We start from the raw sequence: 16,462 nt of genomic DNA on the forward strand, positions 1-16,462 counted from the left end.
TCAGACCCGGTTTTCAGAGCATTGGAGATCGCAAATATGGAACGTAGCTATACGGACGCTATAGCCGAAGAAGTAAAGTAATACAGTCAATGAGCTAGTTCTGTAAGGATAGTACAGAACGATTCCAAGGTGACTTGGACATATGTGGATCGCTACTGGGTATTCTTGACTACACAGGGGCTACCTTACATCCACAACAGCTGACAGACACTTTCAGCAGCAACGTTGCCTTATGGAGGGGGTTAATAATGAGTTGAGCTATGCTATGCAACACTACATGGACACAACATTGTGTCTCACCAAGACATTCAAAGCATAGTACGTATCTGCAAAGAAATCGACATATAATTAGAACAAAAAAAGTACCAGTGGACTGTTAGGGTTCAAAATCCCTAAAGCTGCAGTAATAGTAGTGGCCAGAATTCACCTCTTGCCTTCGTTATATCGCCGGTGACTCAGGCACAGCCGAAGCAGTACAATCTTGATCAAACACTATATTTTAAATGGAAAAGGGATCCCTCAACATCGAGTTTATGTACATCCATACAAAGCAATAAAGTATTCGAAGCTGTATATTACATATATAGCTTGTTATATGCACACGGTGACACATTGATTTTTTTCTATATTATACAATACACATTGCTGATACATTTGACTGACAACCACATGCATTCGTAGTGGCTACTCTGGTACATCTATAGCACAATTTTCAAAATGCAGGATTCGAACTGCAAAGAGGTCAGAAAAGAAATAAAAAGCGGGGGGGGGGGGGGGGGGGGGTATTGCTTGAAATAAATATCGCCGCCTAATGTAGGATAAACATTACTATCCCTAATGTAGAGTTTGAAAGTCCCAGATAAGATATGGCTAAAGGAGATAATAAGCCTCTTATCAAGCGTGAAGCTCTCAGCTTGGTAAAGTCCTAGACTGCTGGCTTCACATTGAATCTTTTATTTGCTGTTTATGGTTCTTCACTAGACTCAAATTCTACTTGAGCGTTTCTCGCACACGCGGGGTCCCGATATCGTCTACCGGTTTTCTTGCTATATGTCTAATGACTCTAATATCATGAATTTTAGATCCAGACCCCAGGACTCGGTATTTGATAGTTCTGTAGTTTTTGGAATATTAGATTGGCTTCCTGATAATCTGGTACCTAGATGCTACAGAGTAGTGGTCGGGGTAGGGTCAATAGAGGGTTCTGAATTGGGGTCTGTTTGAGCGAGCTTGACACCGGGTCAAGTAGTTAATTCTGTAGCGCAGTGTATCTAACAAAATAGCTGTTCTGTACGTGTGGTAATGTAGTAGAACGTCTGTCTTAAACGAAATGTTTTCTGGTCTCCGGGGGACTCAGGGGAAAGTGATGGAGCAACCGACGCCTTGGAGGTAATTCTGTGCCATTGTGCCTTGTGCTTTTGTTGTATCCAGGTAAGTTGACCCGAGGAGTGGAGGCAGCCGCGGCATGATAAGTGTGTAATGCGGTTCTCAGCTAATTTGAGTGGGAAAATTACATATTCAAGATTAGTTAATGCTAGGTTTGCAGTTAGAAGTATGTAATTGACTGTATCCCCGTTTTCGATAAGAAGTGAGTCATCAGGTGGCGCGTTGGAGGTGGTGCGGGCTACTGGTATTGTTACTCGAGCAACAAATTCGACCAGGTGAGAAAATTTGTTTTTATTCGAGCGTTGGGAACAGACTATGTCATTGAGACCATGATAGTTACATGTGTGACAGGTACGTGTGGTGTTAGTGCAGTCATATTCAATATTAGTCTTGATACCGCATTTTCTACATCCCATGGAGCATACAGATAAGGTGCGGTCAGACTGGCAGCATACATATCATTTTATTTGACGAGGTGTTGCCTGTACATGAAGTCGGTTGGTTTGGGTTTCGGTAATCATGCGGACAAGGTCTTCGATTGCGTCATTGTATGGAGAGATATGCGCGACTGGTCTAAGATTAAGATAGCGTTGGGGTACGGGTGTGAAAAGCGTTGGGGTACGGGTGTGAAATGCGTTGGGGTACAGTCACTGCGAAAGTCTTCGTATATTTTTCAATGTTGTCATTTTATTTGAACGAGATATACATTATGAACTTGGGCTTGTTGGGCGGAGGGAAGACCGTCAATAAATAAATTATGTATGACTATAGGACCACAAGTGCTACTTTGGGCCTCAGCAGTCTGAATGACCTATTCACAAAGTTGAGACCAGTCTTGGAGGCAATCATTTGGGTCTCTGGTAAACTCAGATATGATTAGTTGGTAGTTTCCATGGGTGTGAACGATTGATGGAGACTGTAAGCTTGAGATGGAGTTTCTTAGAGAATGTACCAAGGAGTGCGTCCTAACGCTTTGATAGGAAAGGTCCTCTTTAGAAGCATCGATTATTCGAATATTTTGAGGGGAGGGAATGGCACTTCCGTGATATCAGCAAATGTCTGAGCAAGGTTGACCTGGGCTTGGGTTGAACTTCACAGAAATGGCATACGAGGGTATGATCCATCTATTGTATTGAGAAGTATTAACCATGCCTAGATTGGCATCTGATTCATTGGTGTTGAACCTATCAGAAGCGAGTAGGGTTCTGGCTTCAATAGCAATTTTAAAGATCGAGAGATAGAGAGTATGTCGAGATCGTCGAGTTGACTAGTCGATTGCCTGGTGAAATATTGCCCATAATCTATAGAAGCTTGTCAAAGAAATTTCAGTAAACGATTAAACTTTAGTACAATTTGTCATACTAATAATATATTAGACTAAAATACTTATAATCCAGCATGGTCCAACGGTGTTGCCATGCTCGAGGAGTGAATGAGAAAAACCTTTGGTGAGAAAAAGATATGTCAGCCGCTTAGAGTAAAAAGACCGATTTCCAAAAACAAAATAAAAAGCAAAACCCGTAAAGTCAGCCATTTGAGATCATAGGATTGGAAGAGAGTTTTACTCAATGTGCAGAGGATTGAAGAGGAGTTTTCTCTCTGTTCAGTTGAATGGAAGAGAGGCGTATTTATTGATGATTGATAGGCTGCTATTTTACTGAAATGCATGGAAAAGGATATATGAGAAAGTACAGTATAAGAGGGTGCTCTACCGAGTTAAATCCTTCACTCTACTAAAGATTATGACTACTAGAGTAATCGTTTAGTCAACCATATTTTTTAATGAATTATCGAGTTTGGTGGAAAATGTCATACATGGAAAAAGAAATATTGGTGCCAGTGTGAAGGCATGTGAGAGGTGAGCAGGTGACTGTGTTGTTGGTGAGGTGGACCTAAGGCGCAGAAGATCAAGGCATATGGGACTGCAGTGAAGAAGGGTGGATCGAGACCAGCGATCTTGCTGTTGCAAGAGGTGACACCGGATACCAGATTCAAGCTTGAAGCGTTTTTCAGTGGTCGAAAATTAAAGTGGTCGAAAACTAAAACTGAAAGAATAGAACTCTGTATTTAATCTTCAAGTATTTGTTTTGGTAAGTAGCCGGCGGACTTTGCGAAGTTGATTGGGGCTTGACGTAGTAAGCCGGACAATGTGGTTTCGGCTTTAAGAAGATTGATTGCCGTCAAAGAAGCTAAAAAGGTGGTGAAAGAGCAGAACGCTTTCAAGGAAATTATGTTTGAAGACGAAGGAAGCGAAGACAGCGAGATAGATACCAATGACAAGCAAGTGCGGGCCGCTACCAAGGCGTTATTGAAGGTTACCAAGGAGTTATTGAAGGCTACCAAGGTGCAGTATGTGGCAGTATGAGGATCTTGTTGAGCAGATACAAAAGAATGCATTAAAGTAAGGTCAGCATGGTTCTAGGTGGCTTGTGCCTTTGTTACGTGGTGACATCGGTCAGATTCTATGGTGGCACTGGCTGGCGATAAAGTTGTTTGAAGGAAGAAGATACTAGAGGATCTGAATGATCTGATGTCTTGTACATTCAGTTTGTTGAAAGCTTTGTTGATAGGAGTAAGGCAGATAAAAACATGGTGCTGAAGTTGTTTGAGAGAGGTGGTCTGGTTGACGTGTTAAATCAAAGGACATGCGTGAGTGAAGAAACAGGCTGAAAAGGAGGGGGTGAATAGGGTTTTGAGTTTTAGTTCATGTAGAAGCTAAGAACAAGGAGTTCCAGGCGACTACTGCAAAGCAGGTGGCAGGTGCAGGATTTAATGCGATTAGTAATTTGAAAGGAATGTGCAATGCTTGTAAGGAGTCTGGGCAATATGATATGGAGTGACCAGTACTGAAAGAAGTAGTATGTCATTTCAGTAGAAAGAAAGGGCACTTGGCTCGGCTCTGTCCGGCTGAGTGGCAATCAAGCGAGTGCTGCAACATGTGTTGCACTTGAGGGGGCATGCAACACGTATTACTTGACAGTTCCAAAGATAGTGCCTAAGGTACAGGAAGGAATCTGAATTATGATGATGAGAAAGGGCGAATCATCGGTTGGATACACCTTCTTTTCCTCTTCCGACCGAGTGAGATGTAGTCAGGAAGTCCCTGGAACGGGTTTATTTGGGGATTAGAATTTATTTAGTATTAGGGTTTTTTAAAGACTATATTTTGATCTGGGGTTATCCACTCAGACTAAACTGATTGGGAAAACACATTATCAAAACAATAACGTCAGGAATAGTTCAATAAATGAACAACGCCACCCCATATACAAGGGGAGTACGTTGAGATACAGTTATCTTTACGACTTACTACATTTTTAACTGATTTATATGATGTACACTATTGAACATATCCTGAATAGGAATAGATACTAGCAGGGCCCATAGGACCCAGAGTAGTAAAGGATAAGAAAAACATTATAGTAAAAGAGGGAATGAGATGGCTCAGACATCGACAACGGAAATGACATTTCCCGGCGTAGGACGACCAAGAGAAACCGACACAGGCTGTGGTTTTGTTATCAGTAACCCTACTGACAGTATGCCAGCACTTTTGACAAACAGCAGTAGCGTATCAGGGTCAGAAGAGTTTAGAGGAGCTCAAGAAATTGGGAGACACACAAGACGTTTGGGACAATATAACCGTAGACGAAGGACATACGTTCGCCGCCATCTAGACCAGTTGAATGATAGGGTAGAGGTACCAGAAAGCAAAGAGAGGATGACCGAAGAGCCGGACCTGCTGGGAACTACGCCCGGAACTAATACAATAAGGAGTCGAACAAGGAGACATGAAGGGTTGGGTCAAGATCAAAGAAATCCAACAATAACATCGCCATGGACACTAAGGACACTCCCATCACATCGATATATACCGAGTTGGACGTCGACACATCCACAAGAATCACATGAGAAGGACAAGAAGTATGGAGAGGACACAGAATGACACTTACAACAACGTGGAGAGTGAACAACAAAAGTACAGGTAGGTGTACTTGTTCAAAGTCCCTATGACATCAAGAAAGCGGTAGAAACATCGAAAAGGTACATAATAGGGGTGCCCGCAGTATTGTGACAGTTATGATTGTTCTTGGTGTTGCCCACACAGAACAGGTAGAACTCCAGATACACATGAGGGACAATCACTAGAAGTAGGTAAATAGAATAGCAAAAGCAATAGACATTGAGCACACACAAATGCACAGATACAGGACAAAGTAACTAAAACAGGGTGAGCACAGACCAGTACAAAAGGGGGTGATATCGTATAATACACACACGGAGTATCAGCTGCTAGCACATCGATAGATACGCACACGCGTGAGAGATCACAGAAATTGCAGACACATGATTGTAGAACACAAATACATTTCGGAGTAATACAATAACAAAAGATGTGATGCTGTGGGTGAAACATGTGCCAGTGAGAGTGAACATGTTCATGCAACAGTGACATTGTGTACAGTGAGTAATTAGAGCCACTAAGGGGGTTAGGAGTCGTACGAATGAGAGGCGAATGTGAGTTCGTCGGACGGGGATAGAAAGAGCAGCCAACTAACGTGTTTGAGAACAGGCTGGAGAGGCGTCTGAGGGACAACCGGGAAGAGCAGGCGTAGTAGTGAGACGGAGTAATAATAGGCGAGAGTAAGGAGTCCCATCAAGGGAGTAAGGGCACGATCTGACAGAGTAAGGAGCACTCGGTACGACATCCGGGGCTGGCAAGGAGCAAGGCCGATCAAGATGAACATCGTCGAGGCAATAAGATCACGGCACAAGAGCAGGACGTGCACGATAGGGCACAAGAGCAGAACGTGCACGATAGGGCACACGAAGGAGATGTTTCGTACGATGAAAGGAAGAGATCATAGAGACGACGAGTACTTAAGACAAAGAGAGGAGTACCCCCAGCATCACATCGTTTATCTATAACCCGCAAGAACAAGATAATTTAATTATGACCAACACCCGACAGAGTGGTCGGCAACAGCATCTCTCTCCGGAACAACACGAACGAGAGGACATCCATCAACCACTGAACAACCTTGTCGATGAACATCGGACAAATCAGTCGGTACTTCAACGTGCGCTAATGGCACAACAGCATCGTATTGGGAGAATTACGACACCTAGAGATGTGGACTTCACGGAGCAGGAGTCGGGGACCCCCGATACATTGGGAGCGGCACGCCTATCGACACAGAACCATCTTCAGGCAACGATGACACTGAGAAAAAACGTGAGCAACACAGCGGGCAAGCGTCCTCATAACCATCCCAGAGGGGTGAGACGAAGCCGAAGTCGAGACAGCGGTACCCCAGAACAACTGACGAGTCTCCTCCGGCGACAACAATCACTGCTAGAGAAGTATTATCGACGACTGCAACGTCTACAACGTACTACCACACCTCCGATACCAGACAACTTGGAGTTTCGCATCAGAGAGGCAGACCAGCCTCGACACGGGTTAGGTTATACATCGTCGGACCAGGAGGGGAGGTAGTCACCGCAGGAAGAAGTGATCGCTATAGGATTTTAACCGGGCCCGACAGAACCCTCACGGCAGAGAAGCATTGGATAACCGTCGTGATAACATGGAGACATCATTGCATACACAACGACAGGGGGTCGGCAATTCGAGCACGAAGCGGTAAGCGACATGCTACCGGCACAACGGATGCTTGAACGCACACCGTCGAGTCAAGTGGCTTCTGCAGACAAGCCTAGAAGTCTCGACCAGCAGTACACATCCCCTACACCGGAATGTATTGCAGCCGATCGTCAAGCATTACACGCACGGATGCTCAAACTTTGGAGGAACTATGTAGTGCGGTGGAGACTAACAATTTACCGCGAGCAGAGGCGCTACGAGGCGTGCTGGAGACACCACGAGCAACGCATGATTCTCGACCGGCGAACAAACAGGAACCGCGGGAACCACGTAGCTGGACAGAGTGGCCCTCTAACAGATACAACCTTGGTAACATCATGGAGCGCGATACAAAAAGGGCATTACAAGAAGCCCTTAAGAACACACCGATTTTGGATCTCACTAGATGAAGCGTGGAGTTTTCGGTGGTTGTACAAAGTGTTGAGTCATTTCAAAGCCGAACAATTTACGCTTGATTATATTAAATCCAATCATCAACGTCTAGTGGCGTGGACACCGGAGTTGCAGATTACGCAAATTTGTTCACATGAGACTCAGTCAACGGTCGACTCTACATTTCGTAAGCTAGCAAAGAGACATCTCAAACTCAGCAACGTTCCAGTAATAGAGTAGATTACTTATCTTATGGAGAATGATCGTCGAGCACATGAACGCTGTCAAGCCGATGCAGACTTTAAACAGAACTTGTTGAACCACTGCATCGTTCAACTAATGGAGGATACTCTTGGCTCGCGGACATATGGACGCACCTGACAATTACATCTAAAGTGGCAACTGATGGAAAAGCATGAGTTATTGCAGCTATTGAGCCCGGATATCCAAAAGGTACAGATACGGTCCACACAACGGCTAATGAACCGTCGAGGTCATAATGGGAACACAGGCAGGAGTGATACAACAGGCCGACCCAGCCCACACACAGGACAACGTCAGCAACGACAGTGGCAAGAGCGATCAACAGCAACGACTACACCAATGACAAGTAACGGCTACCGCGCACAAGCGCCACCAGGCCTCCGACACATACCACGATGCCATCACTATAGGGCGGCACAATCAGGGATGCAGGACAATAGATCGAGATCGGCAGATACCAATCTTCAGTCGAGATACACATTCGGTACAACGACGACATCACCACAAGGGCAAGGGTACCAACAATCATAGTATCCCAACAGGCAACCGGCGATTACCACATCGACACCACATGTTAACGTGGTCACGCATGATCATCCAGTCCGGAACAGAGATATAAATACATTACATTTTGATGGAGAATGCCGGGCAAGGCGTAGACTCATATTCGACTACACTACAGTCCTCATGGACCCCTTTACCGGAGCAACCCTAAGATATAAGGGTGTCCGATGATGATGTATCACTTACGTTTACACATACACTGCAGGCAGAAATGGCGATCCAAGATCCACTACTGCCTTCCGATAATCGTGTTTACATCCAAAAGTAGATGAATGGGCGTACATTCCGTGCGTTGGTGGACACAGGTGCAAACCTTAGCTGCATTGCTCGGGCATCTGCAGACCTCTTAGGACGACCAATCACAACCGGTTCATTAATATACTTGTCTCACAAGGCAGCCCGAACTCATCGTCTAGGGACAACGGAAGTATTACCGATACATTATGGATCAGAAATCATCAACGGATCGTTCTAACTTATGAATCACCGAACGGCATCGACATTATACTTGGGCTAGATATGATGACTGACTTGGGCTAATACCTTGGAGAGATACAATCACCGCTGACACCGATTGACCCATTAGAACTCGACGACCTTCTCGAACCAATGGCTCGTCGCCAAGCTCCCAACACCAGTGTGCGGGCAAGACTCGCCACAGTTTTAGAAGCAAACGCCGACATTGCGAACAATGCACATTGTCGCTTAGAGGGGAGTGAGGTCGCGATATCAGTAACACGCGAGCAAGCCATGAACATGAGAAGTCGACAAACAAATACAGAAATGGTTGAAAGACTTGGGTGATTAAGAAACATACTACGCCAACGACGGTTAATCTTCCACTACTGGCAGTTCCGACATTCGACAGCGAGGGCAACGTAAAGAACGTGCACGTATGCCTGGATATGCGGGCGGTCAACGAAATGATCCCAGGAGACCAGTTCTTGATACGGAGGGTGAATAATGTCATTTTTCGGTTGAAGAGCAGGAAGCAATATACCACACTCGATATATCAGCAGCATATCATAGACTACCGATACATCCCGATTCTAGAAATGATCAGCTTCACACATGACAGATATCAGTACTCATGCCACACTCGATATATCAGCAGCATATCATAGACTACCGATACATCGTGGTTCTAGAAATCTGTTCAGCTTCACACATGACAGATACCAGTACTCGTTCACATCAGCACCATTCGGTTTACACGTATTGACGCAGCAAATCCAGCGAACGCTCAGTACAATGCTCGATGGACTGCCAGTCCATCACTACATTGGCGACATTGATGATCAAGAGACTGACATACCACAGTTTCAAACTGAATCCGGCAAAGTGTCACTTCGCAATTGCAGAGGTTATGATACTGGGCAAGAAAGTCTCAGCGAAAGGAATTGATGTTGACTTTGAGAAGCAGGCTAAACTACTGGACTGGCCAACACCTCAGCGGTACAAAGACATTGCCTCCGCGTTGGGTCTGGCTAACTTCTTGCACGATTATTTGCCAACTTTGCACATGTGGTAGCGCCACCACGAGAACTCTGTAAATTAAACCTAATGAACTGATAGGAGATAGGTAAGAACAACGCCATTCGGATGCATGGCAAGCAATGAAGGACGCGATAGTTAACGCGGTCGCACTACACTTCCCGATGGATGACGTCCCACTCAACCTCGAGGCAGACGCTAGTGACTACGAACTGGGGGGAGCGCTGTTTCAGTGGGTGGAAAGCAAAAAGCATTACCTCATATTCTTCAGCAAGACCCTCAATCAGGCTCAACAGAACTACACAACACCAATGAAGGAACTCTTAGCGGTAGTCTACGAGTTGACACACTTCCGAGACTACCTCGACGGCCAACGTTTCACGGTGTTTACGGATCATAAGGCATTAGTGTATACGAATAACCAACTGAATCTTAACCGAATGTTGCAGAGTTGGCATCATATCATAGCGCCTTTCAACTTTACAATTTCAAATATACCTGGGGAGAAGAACGTACAGCCGGATATGCTCAGTAGGACACATGAAGGGACTGTGGGGAAAGACGTACCAAAAATTCTGTACGCAGACTGCTGGCAATTATTTCCAGCTATTTCGAACAGGCACAACGTATATTTGGCCACAACAATATAGATGTGTTCGCAGCACCTCATAACGCTCAGCTTTCTAGATGTTGGACTAAGAACGACCGCGACGGTGCGTTTGATCATGATTGGGCGTTGGTACAGTGGGCTTTTATCGGCAGTAAAGGATTATCGGTTTTTCAGGCGAATGTTAATGCAGGCAATAAATTCGTTTTCTTGGCTGTGCCTACGAGCCATGGCGTTACAGCATTTTTGACGCGATGGGGTGAGAAGTTTTAGTATGTGGGCAAGTCCATTGGTCTCAAAGTGGCGTCGTTTGTTTTTCAGCAACTTATGGACGAGATATATTCTAGGGACCAGAATATCAGCAATAACAAAAAGTCAATATGAAACCCAAAACCACAGGATTATCAGATACTGAATTTGGGGGGGGGGAGGGGTTAAGGATACAATATTTCTGATAATAGTGATCAGAAAATATAGCGAGATTACCGGTAGATGGTACCGGGACCCCTGTGTGTGAGAGAAACACTCAGATAGAATTTGAGTCTAGTGTAGAAACACGAAACACAAGCAAGGACACAATGCCAGTCCTTCAGCCGAAAACTTTACCTAGCTGAGAGATTCGCACGTGAGAAGAGGTCTATTGTTTCCTATGGTCGTATCTTTTCAATTTCTCTCAAACTTGTCATTTTGGCACTATCCTTACCATGTTAAGTCGTATAGACTACCGGTTCTACCGCTAATCTTTCTGATGACTCTGATATCAGAAATATTTGAATTCTAATTCCAAAACCGAGTATTTGATGATTCTGTGCCTTTGGGTTCTGGATTGGCTTTGGATAATCTGGTCCCTAGATGCTACTTAAATTAGAGAAAGGAATTGAAAATAGCATCTAGAAAATTTGATTGGGTAATTAGAAAACGTACCCGTAAATTCATATGTACATTTACTGACTTTCCCATGTAGGCCATGTACATTTATAGTATTCCCTTACAATAAATATCACAACTGGTTACAACTATAATGAGACTGCAGTTGCAATAGAAATATGTTTTTCGAAATCTAGGCACCACACTATGGTGATGTGTACTCGATGGGAAATACATCCGAACACATGTGTAAACATAATGGATACCACCGAAATGTTTACAAACACAGGTGTAAATATATAGGTCAAGAATATAACTCAAGAATACAATACAGGTGAATGCAAACAAGCACATACACAAACTTAGATGAGGTCTGTACACGAATCTCAAATCCAGAGACTCATATGCCGCGTATACCTTATGCACGCATTCACATCTTAGATGGCAAGACTTGTGCACATTGAACTTATGTGAAACAAACACACACGCTACTCAAATCCAGAGAATGAAAAACATGACAGACAATACAAGGGCACGACACCAATGTAGACATATATGAACGTCGGGACATACCGGAAGCATAGATATATTTTTGAATGGGAAAACACAAGGCAGAAATATTCTAATATTTTGAATATTGCACAAGCAAGTCACCGTATACACGTTAGAGATACACATATAAACACATTTTGAAGAGTATACATCGAGTCACATAGAGAACAGCTCTCATTCGAACCACGAATAGATGAACCACAAATGTATAACTAGACATGGACTAACACGGACTATATATACAAACACAATTTGTGATTACAAGGAATCACAAAATACGGGTAAGACACGATAACGTAAATTTTGTGTCTCAAAGTACATACCACAAGCAAACGACACTGTATCAAAGTGAGACAGACACGTATATAAAGAACAACACCGACACATGTGCATCTGCTACTGCTATTAACAGGCGAGCATGTCCAAACAGACCTACTGAAGAAGGTACAACTACATCAGTTGTGTGGTGTAGTATCGGACAGCCCCCAACTTCGCTCCGAAACAGAATTGCAGATTACAACCTCACCCTCCTTGGTATCACGTTCAAAATATCTCAGACCGACTCAGTCCATATTATCACTACAAGTGTTGGCCAGCTTTATTCCACGCAATGGCACACAGGTCTTAGTTCTCACCTAATGGTAGAGGTATTCTGGATCCATCGCCGTGAACTAACGCACAGTATATCTTCCATCGTTGCATCCCTTGACCCGAGCTTGTCGCGGCAGTTAGACAATCTCAACTTTCCTTTAATCTCCCAAAACCTCTCCAACGATTATGAATACATATAGACATATAAAACTTTTCCAAATTGAAATAAATTATAGTATCCCTTTAAACTTAGAGAGGTCAATTGTCAACACGAGCAAGACAAACTCGTACTACCAAAGACAAACGACGCACTCTACAACCTACAAAGTACGCATTATTTTTTCCAAACTGGTCTTGACAAGAGGATTTCACTATTTTTGTGTACATGAAAATAGCCAACACTTCTTCACCTTCTCATGGAGAGGGGCACAATACTCATTTAAGTCAGCACCTTTTGGACTACACTCGCCAACAGCACAACTTGAAGGAGTGAAGACAAACCTACTCATTGACATTAAAGGTAAAGGTGTACAAGTATATGTTGATGACATAGCCATCACAAGTCTCACATACGAGGAATTCAGTTAGACAGTAAGAGAAGCCATTGTAACACTTAACTCTGCCAAATTCAGGCTGAACCACAACAAAAGTTCTTTTGTAGTGAAGACAGTTTAAGTTGAAATCGTCTGCCAATGAGTGTAGTCCAAATGGTACTGACCGCACAATTTCAACTAAAATTGGTTTTACTGCGAACGCACATTTGTCGTGGTTCAGCCTGAAGTTGGCAGAGTTAGGTGTTGTAATGACTTCTCTTACTGTCATTGTGTTCCTCTTCTGTGAGACTTACGATGGCTGTGTCATCTTTATATACTTGTACATCTCTAATGCCAATGAGTAGGTTTGACTTTACTGAAGGTTAGATATGTTATTTTTAGATATTATCAGAGTCTCAGTGATAAAAGTCGTAATAGATACAGTAAAACTTGAAGAAGAAAAATGATTTGGGGTTTGTAATGTCTGACTCGGACAATATATACATATTTGGTTTAGGAGGAAATGATCTAAATGTACATGGCCTACATGGGAAAGTCACTAAATGGTACATACAAATTTACGGGTACGTTTTCTATTTACCCAATAAAATTCTATAAATGCGAGTTTCAATTCTTTTCTCAAATTTATTTATTGAAAATTTGATTTAGTCCAAGTGGCAAGACAATAGTAGCGAAATATAAAATATATATAAAAGCTTATTTAAATTCCACACTAAGAAATATATCTTTGACTGCGGCAGATTCCTTTTAGGTGACAAGATGACATATTTTAAGGTTTTAGGGTTTTTTGCACAGGATATCCTGTGCATCAGAGAAGGATTTTGGGTGAGAATCTGACTGCATGAACACGGCTTCCGAAAAAAAGTCTTTATATGTGAGTTACATCGCTACTTGCTTAAAGCTTCAAGCACAGACATTGGATGAGGGCTGTGGATGGAAAGGCAGTTACTGCATTAAGGCTATATGTCTATGTGATTGGTGCATATAAAATAATACATCACATGTCTTTCTGGTTGTGTGATTAAAAATTGAGCATTCATCATGAAAAGACAGGATGAAGTAGTGTGATTCCGATGAATTTGCTATGGAACTTATAGCAAAACATCAGAATGTGATGGAAGGTAGTTCAGGTGATAAGTTCAGTCGGAAACGACATAAAAATGTCTACACAAAATGAGAGACTACAGGTCTCGGGCCAGATTTTACAGCAAGAAACCCTCTTTGATAAATGGAAGTCATCAGAGTTAGCACACTCCCCAGAGCTAAGTCATCAGAGTTAGCACACTCCCCAGAGCTAAGTCATCAGAGTTAGCACACTCCCCAGAGCTAAGTCATCAGAGTTAGCTCTCTCCCCAGAGCTAAGTCATCAGAGTTAGCTCACTCCCGAGAGCTAATCAAGTTGATTAAATAATACTTAAGCAACTTCCGAGAGCAGAATAAGTTTTTCAACCGATTCCCGAGAGTGGATTAAGTATGCCAACGGCAACATTCTAAAAATAGCTGTGGTTCTATGTGAGTCACAGCCTATGCGGAAAGGCATCATGTGATCAGCATGAGATTTAGTTGCAGATAAGTTGAAATAGAATAGCATCGAAGTGTTAAAGTGTTCTGCATAAGGTTTCTCATACTGACCTTATGAGTTTTTACCCTGGCCAGCCCAAGCGGCTGAACACTAGCACAAACACCTTAGGTATAAAACCAAAGGTGAGGTCAGAAATAAATACATACATTTGCACTTTATTTGAAGTCTACCATATTGCACTCTAACACAAAAGTTCAGTCAGAGCGAGTCAAGGACTTGAATAGTGAACTTTGCAATAAACAAGGGGTTTGCTACTGTAAAAGTGATTTCCTCTCGAAAACTCAAGTGCACTAATTATTCCTAAATAAGCGCTCTACAATTTTTTATTTATTTATCAAATGTAAGTCGCAAAAGCACGAACTTCCACCCTTGAAATTGTCAGTAAGTTTATAGGTCACTGCTATGGAGACAAAGAGGAGAGACCTGTATTACTGTGCTAGATATATATAGCGCTGCGCTAAATATAACATTCTGGACAGAGTTGTAGTAAATAAGTGTTTTGTGCAAGATGGGCTGTGTGAGGTCTAGGTGTAAGTATGTAAGACCTAGACTATATAGTTTACCTCTTTCAGTGATATGTTCAATACCACCATCAGTTAGTTGTAGTGGAAAAGTTCCCGTTTCAAAGTTCGTGAGTAAATGACATATTTTGGTGTGCATGTAGTTAACTGTCGCACTTCCATATATAAAAAATCGGAGAGTATGGAGAGTAGCTGATGGGCACACGATAAAGGATACAATAGACCTCTTCTCAAGTACGATTCTCTCAGTTAGGAAAAGTCCCTAGTCTGAGAGAACTGAACTGATTCTTTATTTGTGTCTTCATTAGACTCATGAGTTACTTGTTTCTCTCACACGCGGAGTCTCGGTATAGCCAATCGATTCTAACGCTAATATTTCTGATGACTCCAATATCAGAAATATTCCAATCCTAATTCTAAAACTCAATATTTGATGATCATGGGTTTTGGATTTTGGATTGGCTTTTTGATAATCTGGTCCCTAGATGCTACAGAGTGAGTATATGTCTAAGTTAGACTGTGGTGATTTTACTGTGCGAACGGTACTACGTACGATTTGTTGTAGCAGTTGGTTGGGTGGGTGGAACCGGAGGGTATGTAAATTTGTTTTTATTCACATGTTAGCTACATTCATCAGCCACATGACCTGGGCGTGAGCATATGACACAGGTACCAGAAGACATGGCTTGAGTACATGCACGAGCGTTGTGACCTTCCTGACCGCAGCGGCCACAACCTTTAGGAAAGAGTGAGAAAGTGTGTGTTGTGATTTAACATACATATTTCCGTGTTCGTGTTAGACGATTTTGATTGTTACGTTGAGAATTGAGATCACTTATCGTCTGGACAAGGACAGCAATAGTAGGACTATGTGTAGATGAAGTGACGGCATTAGCTGTTGACATTTGCTGGGTCGTTTTGGTATGCCATGTTTCCAGGTAAGTACAAAGATCACCAATATTAACCGGTGAGCGGTCACGAATTTGCATCTGGTAGATGTTTAGGAGTTGATTACGATCAGCTTAGCCGAGTTCACCGATAAATATTTTTTTGGACACTAGTGTTCAAGATGGTACCATGAACGGTGGCAGCAGCAACCGCAGTTTCACATGTCAAAGACCATTCGCGAATTTCTGAAGGACCATTTGCGAACATCTGAAGGACCATTCACGAAGAGATGTGGTGGGTCCTCGGTGCATAGTAGTCAGGTTGGCAGCATCAACTATCTCGTAGATGAGATTAGATTGATGTTTTAATTTAGATTTTAGAGAAGCAAATAGAATCCACAAATGTTCATTCCTGATTGTCTTGGCGAGAGCTAGGCGAAGAGCAGGATCTATTGACAAGATGAGAATTGTTTTTGCTTTCTGATATTTACCATTAGCTCGTGTCTGCGTAATGAAAGTTCCAATGACAATCATGTAGTGTTGAAAATCAGT

The 16,462-nt window shown here is 42.9% G+C and overlaps 4 protein-coding genes across 4 annotated transcripts; all 4 read left to right on the forward strand.

Moving 5' to 3' along the window:
• Positions 1 to 3,616: 3,616 nt before the first annotated feature.
• SARC_01210 (hypothetical protein) lies at positions 3,617 to 4,056 on the forward strand (the record flags this gene model as incomplete). The annotated part of the gene is made up of 2 exons (XM_014305057.1): positions 3,617 to 3,735; positions 3,957 to 4,056. 2 exons carry the CDS (start codon positions 3,617 to 3,619, stop codon positions 4,054 to 4,056), a joined length of 219 nt encoding a protein of 72 aa, XP_014160532.1.
• A 793-nt stretch (positions 4,057 to 4,849) lies between these two features.
• Positions 4,850 to 5,332, forward strand: SARC_01211 (hypothetical protein; the record flags this gene model as incomplete). Its single annotated transcript, XM_014305058.1, has 1 exon — positions 4,850 to 5,332. The coding sequence occupies one exon, from the start codon at positions 4,850 to 4,852 to the stop codon at positions 5,330 to 5,332; it is 483 nt and encodes a 160-aa protein (XP_014160533.1).
• Positions 5,333 to 6,340: 1,008 nt separating this feature from the next.
• SARC_01212 (hypothetical protein) lies at positions 6,341 to 6,886 on the forward strand (the record flags this gene model as incomplete). Its single annotated transcript, XM_014305059.1, has 1 exon — positions 6,341 to 6,886. One exon carries the CDS (start codon positions 6,341 to 6,343, stop codon positions 6,884 to 6,886), a length of 546 nt encoding a protein of 181 aa, XP_014160534.1.
• Positions 6,887 to 7,146: 260 nt separating this feature from the next.
• SARC_01213 (hypothetical protein) lies at positions 7,147 to 7,443 on the forward strand (the record flags this gene model as incomplete). The annotated part of the gene is made up of 1 exon (XM_014305060.1): positions 7,147 to 7,443. The coding sequence occupies one exon, from the start codon at positions 7,147 to 7,149 to the stop codon at positions 7,441 to 7,443; it is 297 nt and encodes a 98-aa protein (XP_014160535.1).
• Between the last annotated feature and the right edge of the window lie 9,019 nt (positions 7,444 to 16,462).

The sequence above is a fragment of the Sphaeroforma arctica genome, assembly GCF_001186125.1.
Source record: "Sphaeroforma arctica JP610 unplaced genomic scaffold supercont1.47, whole genome shotgun sequence".
Taxonomy (NCBI): Eukaryota; class Ichthyosporea; order Ichthyophonida; genus Sphaeroforma; species Sphaeroforma arctica.